General features: G+C 57.4%; 1 protein-coding gene across 1 annotated transcript in view; it reads right to left on the reverse strand.

Moving 5' to 3' along the window:
- The window catches only part of PKD1 (polycystin 1, transient receptor potential channel interacting), a gene marked incomplete at its 3' end in the record, with an annotated part of 55797 nt that overhangs the window by 1144 nt on the left and 46395 nt on the right, over positions 1-8258 (reverse strand). Inside the window, 11 exon segments of the mRNA XM_021709257.1 lie at positions 8-92; positions 186-330; positions 583-695; positions 1374-1513; positions 2058-2252; positions 2321-2523; positions 2600-2712; positions 6260-6353; positions 6444-6628; positions 6816-6865; positions 6971-7092. Coding sequence (XP_021564932.1) covers positions 8-92; positions 186-330; positions 583-695; positions 1374-1513; positions 2058-2252; positions 2321-2523; positions 2600-2712; positions 6260-6353; positions 6444-6628; positions 6816-6865; positions 6971-7092 — 1445 coding nt within the window.

Consider the following 8258-nt stretch of genomic DNA (forward strand, 5'->3'; position numbering starts at 1 on the left):
CCATGCGTGCGCGGCTCTCCTCCAGGCTCAGGCCTAGCTCCTGCACGTAGCCCCCGCTGTCGTACACAGCGCAGTAGCCCCAGGACCAGGCCCTGGGTGGGACAGCCGCGTTGGAGCCCGGGCCAGCCCGCAGCCAGACTGGCGAGGCGCCTCCCCTCCGCACAGAACCCGGGCCCAACTCTCACCCCAGCAGGTCGGGCGCAGAGTAGGACCACGTCTCGGAGCCATTGTGGGCTGCCCCTTCCCAACCGAGGCCGTAGTCGCTGGTGCTGAAGCCTCCCGCAGCGGAGCACGTGTGCGTCCTTGCGCCGGGAGGGTCCGGGCAGAGCGCTGAAAGGCAGAGGGGCCGGCCGGACCGAGGAAGGGTCAGCGCGAAAGGGAGCCCTCACCAGCCTGGCTGGGAGCCTATTCTGCACGCGCTCACCCAGCCCTCCCAGCAGCCATAAGTTAGGCATCGTCTCCCTTTTACAGAAGACAAAACTGAGGTATGAAGAGGGTGAAGTTCTCACAGCTAGGTGGCAGAGATGAAGCTAAACTTGGAGAAGAGCAAGGGTTGAGTGTTGGGCACCCCTCCCAGCTCACCTTCCTGCAGTCGCACCTGCCGCAGCCTTGGGGGTCCCAGCTCAGGGCTGGACCGATTCCCGTGGACGTAGGGGAGCAGCACGTGGGACATCCATGACCAGAACTCATCAGATCTGCCAGTGCCAGACACCAGTCACATACTCTAGCTCTGGTTTCCCTGTGCCCACTGGGGTAAGAAGCCACCAGAGGCCTGGAAAGCACTGCTCCTGTGGCCCTGCGGGGACAAAGCTAGGCGCAGGTTCCTCAGCCTCAACCCCCTCATGTTCTGGGGCAGGTATATGCTGCCACGGTGCTGCCCTGTGCACTGTGGGATGTTTAGCTGTGTCCCTGGTCTCCACGCACAGATGCCACTAGCACCACTCCAGTATCGACAAGCAAAAATGTTGCCAGGCGCAGTGGCTGAAGCCTGTAATCCCAGCATTTTGGGAGACCAAGGAGAGAGGACTGCCTGAGCCCAGGAGTTTGAGACCACCCTGGGCAACTTGGTGAGACCTCGTCTCTACAGTAAATGAACACATTAGCTGAGCATGGTGGCATGCGCCTGGATTTCCAGCTACTTGGAAGGCTGAGGTGGAAGGATCACCTGAGCCCAGCAGGTTGAGGCTGCAGTGGCCGAGAGTATGCCACTGAACTCCAGCCTGGGTAACAGAGACTCTAACTCAAAAAAAAAAAAATGTATCTAGACATTTCCACATGTTCCCAGGGACTGGGCTGGACTCAAAGTGGGCCCTGGTTGGTGTCAGCACCACCCCACCCAGTAGATGCATGTGCGTGTGTGGTAGCGTCCATACCGGGTGATGGCCAGGAAGGCCTGGCTGTCCAGCTCCTGCTTGATGGCGCTCTGCAGACGATAGGCATGGCTGTGGCACGAGGCATCCCCATAGTTGGCCAACAGCGTCACCAGCAGGAAAACCATGTACACCAGGAGGCTCTAGGGACAGGGACAGCCCCACGCTCAGCCTGATCCCAGCACACGGTGACAGGGCAGGACTCCGAGAGCGCTGGGCAGCACAGACACCCACCAGAGCCCCAGTCTAGGGGCAGACGTACAGTCCACTGCAGGCCACTGTAGTGGTGCTCAGGGCCAGTCAAGGCCAGGCAAGAGCGGGCATTTGAGTGGACCACCAGCAAGGCAAGGAGGATAGCAGGTGTAAGGGGGGCAGCAGCTGTGAGGGCGGGGAATAGGAGTAAGGGGGGCCATGGTGTGAGGGGAGCACAGTCAGTGTGGGGGCTGCAGTCAGTGTAAGGGCCTGGGGCACGATCAGTCTGAGGAGGGAGAAGTCAGCCCGAGGCGGGTGGTTGGCGTAAGGGGGGCAGGCGTGGAAAGCGGGGGCGGATGGCGTAAGGGGGCGGCTCGAGAGGGCCCGGGCAGGGGCTGCAGGGCCTTCCAGGCCACGAAAGGAGGACCCGCAAGCACCACGGGCACCCGGCCAGTGGGAGACGGACGGTGGCCCGACGGCGGCGGCCAGCCTCACCCTCAGCATGCCGTGCAGCCTCTTGACCTTGCGGGCCTCCTCCTTGGCGAGGAAGAGCGCAAACCCGTGCGGGGGCCGCACCCGGGGCACCCGCTCGCTCACAGGTGTCACGGCTGGACTCTCCACCAGGGTGTCGTCTTCGTCTGGGTGGAGCCTCTTGGCCACCAGCGAGAAGTACAGGGCTTCCAGCAGGACCTGGGGCAGCAGTGGCATCAGAGGGGCCAGGACACTGGGGCCTGCAGCCCGCCTGCCCGCCCACTCACCTTGAGGGGCTCCCAGCCGAGGAACGAGGCCAGGAAGCTGGAGCCACTGGAGAGCAGCCACATGATGCTCACACCAGGGGGGAAGCTGGCACCCACCCACCCCGAGACCCCCACGGCCACAGCCACCAGGAGCAGGCTGAGCCCATGGGCCAGGGAAGCACACCAAGCTGGCAGCAGTCGCTTCTGCAGATCCTCCACCAGTCCTGGGGACACAGAGACATGTGTGACCAGCAGCCCAAAAGGAGGGGCTGGGGGCATCCTGGGCGCACGTGTGCAAACCTGTCCCGGAGAGCCGTGCGGTCTGGGGCTGTTCCCAGGTCAGGCCTCGGCTGGGCAGTCCCTTCTCCCCTGGCCTCTGCAGCATCTCCACCTTCTCCCCGAGAGCACTGGATCTGAGGGACGCAACAGAGCCATGAATGCTTCCCACCCTCTCAGGAGGGCACGGCACCCAGAGCACTCTCATGGGACAGGCAGTTCCTCCACCCTCTCTGGGCCCGTGGGGCCCCATGAGGAGCCAGAAGACACTGCCCTGAACCAGAATCGGTATGCCCCCTGCTGGGCACTTGGGACAACAACAGTCCCTCCAGGCCAGGCCACAGACACTGGGGTCCTGGGGCTGTGGCAAGTGCTGGCCTCCCCTCCTTCCCCCGCCTTCTTACTTCCATACACACCGACCTGACTCAGGCAAGGGCTGTCTCAGGCCTGCAACTCCCCGGCAGCAGTGCCGGGTCTCTCAGGGGACAACAGTGGACTCCCCACTTGGCCCTCCTCACTCGGCCGCTAGGCCCTCCACACAGTCTAAAACCAACTTCTGGACAAGGGAACGTGAACGACTGCTAAATTCCACAGTACACAGGGCTCGGGGAACCCAGAGGTCTACTCATGCCTCCAGGAGCCACTGACCACAGGGTGCTGCGCCAGAGTTGGGCGCCATCCCAACCTTCCCGACTCCAGAGCAGCCACGAGCTCAGGAGCCACACCAGCAAGGAAGTGTGAAGAGGAGGAGGAGCCGAGCGGGGACAACCATGGAGAGCTGCGCCCCTCATGGTGCTCCCTGTGCCCTTGACCATCAATAGAATGGTCGGGTCCCCGGCCATCTGCCGTGACCACCTCTGTTGTGGTCTTGCTGGTCTCTGAGGAAGTAAAAGGCACCCTCACTGACCAAGGTCACAGAACCCCAAAGGAATGGAGGTACCATCTTTTCTTGAAATTTGACTTTCCTGATTGTAAGAGTAGAATCATGTATTTGTGAACTAGGGTGAGAATGAAGGACACTGAACAACAGCATTTCCAGTGTACGAGGAACAGTGGTGTTAGTGGTCCTAGTCCTGCACGTAGAGGCGTGTGTTGCATATGTGCCTGCAAACACACCACAGTGGAGTGTATCTGGGACTGTGCTGCCCAAGAGCTGATACTGTGGCCGTCACCACACGGCACTCATCGACTCCTTCCCTCACTCAGCACTCACTGAGCCCCTACTGGGTGCCTGGCGCTCTGTGGGCAGCGGGGACCCAGTGAGAGGCACGTCATGCCATCAGCACCAACGAGCCAATGCAGGAAGCGGGGAGGATGTGGAGGGGGTGCTCTGTGAGTGAACACATGCTGCGGCCCATCCTGCCCGTCCACAGGAGAAAGGCAGGCTCTGGCCAGAGAACACTGTGTATGAGGACACCTGGGGAGGCATGCTCCTAGCAGAGGGGGCAGCAGATATGCAGGACAGAGGCAGGCAGCAAGGGATGCATGCAGTGGTGCTGCAGGAAGAAAGCATCTCGGGTGGGAGGGTGGCAAGGAGACTGAGGAGGGGCCTGGTGGAGCACGTGAGGCCTGCATCCACTGGGTGCTGCTGTGTCTGCTCCAGTGTGGCCCACAATGGAACATCCTCCTGGCCTCAGGCCCCCCTGCAGTCCCCTCCCACGGAGCAACCACCGGATACCCTGAATGTGACAGTGTATGAAGAGGGCAGCGGGGTCATCCACAACGCTGGCTTCTGCCCTGCTCTCTGGGCTTACTTGCTCGGGGGAACGCCAGCTGCCATGCTGGGAGGACGCTCAAGCAGACCTGTGGTGAGGTCTGCGTGGGGGGCACTGAGTCTCCCACCAGGGCCAGCACCCGTGAGCTGGGCCCACCATCTGAGCTGTTTCACACCCCAAGTTCTGGGGTACTTGTTATGCGGCAATAGCTAACTGGTGTGCCCCAGGGACAGGGGCAGGTCTGCCATAGCTTGGACATGGCTTGTCGGGTCTCCCCAAGTTTCAAGCTGAAATCTGGTCCCCAGTGTTGGCAGTGGGGTCTGGTGGGAGGTATCTGGGTTGTGGGGGTGGATCCCCTGTGAATGGCTTGGAACTGTGCGCACGGGAATGCATTCTCACTCTCAGCTCCCGTGAGAACTTGATGCTGAAGACAGCCTGGTGCCTCCTCTGCTCCCTCTCACACCTTATGATGTGCCAGCTCCACTTCCCCTTCTGCCAAGAGCAAATGCAGCCTGAGCCCCTCAGCAGGCAGATGCTGCTGTCGTGCTTCTGGTACAGTCTGCAGAACTGTGAGCCAAGCGAGTCTCTTTTTTTCTCTAAACTGCCCGGCCTCAGGCATTCCTTTAGAGCAACACAAGTGGCTGAGACGGGTCTGACTCAGGGCAGCTTGCAGGAGACAGAAGAACTATAGTGAGAGCCACTGGGCAGGCTGGGGGCCCAGGCTGGGGGTGACGTCGGGTCAGAAGGCGCACATGCAGGGAAGCCCAGACTCCACACTGGGAAAGCGGCAACAGGATTTGCTGAAGGCTCACTTGAGGAATGGTGCAGAGAGAGGAGTCGAGAATGAACTCAAGACTTCTGTCTTGGTCAACCTGAGGAGTGCGATCGCCATTTTCTGAGCTAGGGATGGCGGGGGAGAGAATGTCTCAGGCAGTGGGTGGGGACCGAGTGCTCTGTGATGCCGCAGCTGGACATGCGTGGTGGCACAGGCAAGCCGAAGTCCCAATCTGGATGTCAGGAAGAGCTTTGGGCTGGAGACATCTGGGATGGTTGGCTTATAAATACTACCCTAGTGTTTCTCCATATTACATATGTTTTAAATCGACTGGCAATTTCTTGATAAAAAGGCCTTCATGTCACGGTTATCTGCCTTCATAAAAGGGTTAGGAAGATTCCCTTTTTGCCTGTGCTCTGGGACAGTTCACATCTCAGTAACTTCTGGTTGCTTGAAAATTAGAAGAGCTCAAAGAAATTAAAGTGCAGAGATTAAAATAGATATGCATGAGAAAAGTACAGTTACATGTTGCTTAACAACAGGGACATGTCCTGAAAAATGCGTCATTAGGGGATTTTATCGTGGGAGCATCACGGAGTGTCCTTACATAAACCTCGATGGCACAGCCTGCCCCAAACCTAGAAGAATCTGCAGATCTAACATATCTAAACACAGAAAAGGCACAGTAAGAATATAGTGTTACCATCTTAGGGGCCCACCGTCATGTATGCACTGTTGACTTAGGTGCGTGACTGTCTGGGGTAATCGTATGGGAATCTTTGTTACTAAATTGGAAACGATGAAATTGGGGAATTATTTAAAATACAACTACTCGAAATGGCCTAAAAAAAAAGCGGGTATTTAAAAGCCAGCCCACAATTTCTCACTGCTCTGAGACCAAAATAAAAATTCCTTCTCATGCCAGGTCCCGCCAGCCTCCATGGGGTACCTTGTCACTCCTCAATGCCCATGCTCCTGCTGACCCCTCAAGAGAAGGTCTGGGGCCCGGGGTGACCCCATGAGCTCCTCTCCACAGACCAGGAACTGGAGGCTCAGAACAGCCAAGGGCCAGGACCACAGCCATGGCCTGCCACAAGGGGAGCCCCTGCCCCACTTTAGGCAGAGAGCAGGGCCTCTTGGCCCGGGCTCCCAGCTGCTCCCACCCTTCACACCCCCTGGGAGCTGGGCACTCACAAGCCAGTCAGCAGGTCGGTTTCCACTGGTCCGTCCTGGGTGGGGGCCCGGTTGCCGGCCCCTTCGGTGAGGACCTGCTGGATCAGGTCTTCATCTAGAGGGACAGGCGGTGTCAGATGGGCTCAGCAACTCAGGAGGGCCTTGGTGCCTCCTGGGGCCTCCCTCCTCCCTGTCCACAGCTCACCTGACACTGAGAAGTATTTGGCCAGCGACGGGGGGCTGACTAGGGAGAGGCTGTCCTCTTCTGGGCCCAGCACATGGCCCACCTGACCCCGTGCCAGCTGCTGCAGATTGCTGCCCACGATGGACGGGCCACTGAGCAGGTCTGGCCAGCTGAGTGTGCCTTCACTGGATGGCCAGCACACCAGGCTGCAGGTGACACGAGTCAGCATGGGGACCCTAGGGGACATGTCTGCACACACACGGACACACTTGGCGTCTGAGCAAGCCATTCCTAGACACACAGTCAGCAAACACCAGAGGAGGACACACATAGCCAGACCCCCAAGCACAGTGACCTATGCCAAGGCTTACATTCTATTTCTAGGAAACCCACCTTTTAGAGTCATCCAGAAAGAAATCATTTTTCATTTGTCCAGCAAAGGCCTGTGGAGAAGTACAGAAAGCACCTCAGTCTGGGCAGCCCCAGGCAGTAGGACCCCCAGCCCAGGCAGGGCGCGAGCCTGCTCCTGGGCCCTGGGGGTACCTCACCTCAGCACGGAGGCCTGAGAGTGTGAGGAAGGAGCTGTCCAGTACAGACGCGTCCAGGCAGCTGTCAATGTCCAGCACCTGCTGCCCTGTGGGGATGGGACTTGGGCCCCCAGCCACCTGCAGGGAGAGGGCAAGGGGGTCAGTGTGGGGCAGCTTGGGACCCTGATTGGGGAGTCAGGAGAAGCCACCTCCTAAGCGGACAGGCTGCAAGCCAGTACTGCTCAAGAGAACATTCTGGAACGGACGTGCTCCGTACTGCTATTAAGCATCTGAAGTGTGCCGGTGCAGCTAAGGAACTGAGTTTACACTTCAATTTATTTAAATATAAAGAGTGGCTGAGTGCGGTGGCTCACATCTGTAATCCCAGCACTTTGGGACGCAGAGGTGAGAGGACTGACTAAGCCCAGGGGTTCGAGATCAGCCTGGGCAACTTCGCAAGACTTGGTCTCTACAATAAATCAAAAAATTAGCCAGGCATGGTGACGTGTGCCTGTATTTCCAGCTACTTGGAAGGCTGAAGCAGAAGGATCGCCTGAACCCAGCAGGTCAAGGCTGTGGTGAACGATAGTTGTGCCACTGCACTCCAGCCTGGGCAACAGAGTGAGACTCTGACTCCAAAAAAAAAAATAGAAAAATAAAGAGCAACACATGGCTCATGGCTGCTGTACTGAACTCCTGGGATTAACCCTCTTGGTCATGGTGCATAATCACCTTCTATGTGGCTGGCTTGGTTTGTTAGTATGTTGTAAAGGGTTTTACGTGTGTATTCATAAGGGACATTGGTCTAGTTTCCTTTTCTTACGATGTGCTTGTCTGGTTTTGGTGTCGGGGCAATGCTGGCCTCATAGAATAAGTTCAGCATTCTCTCCTATATTTCGTCAGAAGAGTTTTTGAAGGATTGTGCTACTTCTTCAACTGTTTGGTGGATTTCACCAGTGAAGGCATCTGGGCCTGAGGTTTTCTTTGTGGGAAGCTTTAAAGTTATTAACTCAATCTCTGTAGGTGTTATAGTCTATTCAGACTTCCTGTTTCTCCTTGAGTTGGTTTTGGTAGTTTGTGTCTTTCTAGTAACACATCCATTTCTTCTAAGTTATTTAACATCTTGGCTTACAGTTGTTACATGGCCTATTAATTTCTTTAAGATCAGTAGTGAGGTCCACTCTTCCATTCATGATTTTGGCAATTTGAGACTTTTTCTTTTTTCTTGTTGGCCTTTCATGGAATCAGCTTCTGGTTCACTGACTTTTCCCTTGGGCTTCTGTACTGGACAGCACAGTCCTTGGCACAA

The sequence above is a fragment of the Carlito syrichta genome, unplaced genomic scaffold (assembly GCF_000164805.1).
Source record: "Carlito syrichta isolate Samal-C Ts95f unplaced genomic scaffold, Tarsius_syrichta-2.0.1 Scaffold169692, whole genome shotgun sequence".
Lineage (NCBI taxonomy): Eukaryota > Metazoa > Chordata > Mammalia > Primates > Tarsiidae > Carlito > Carlito syrichta.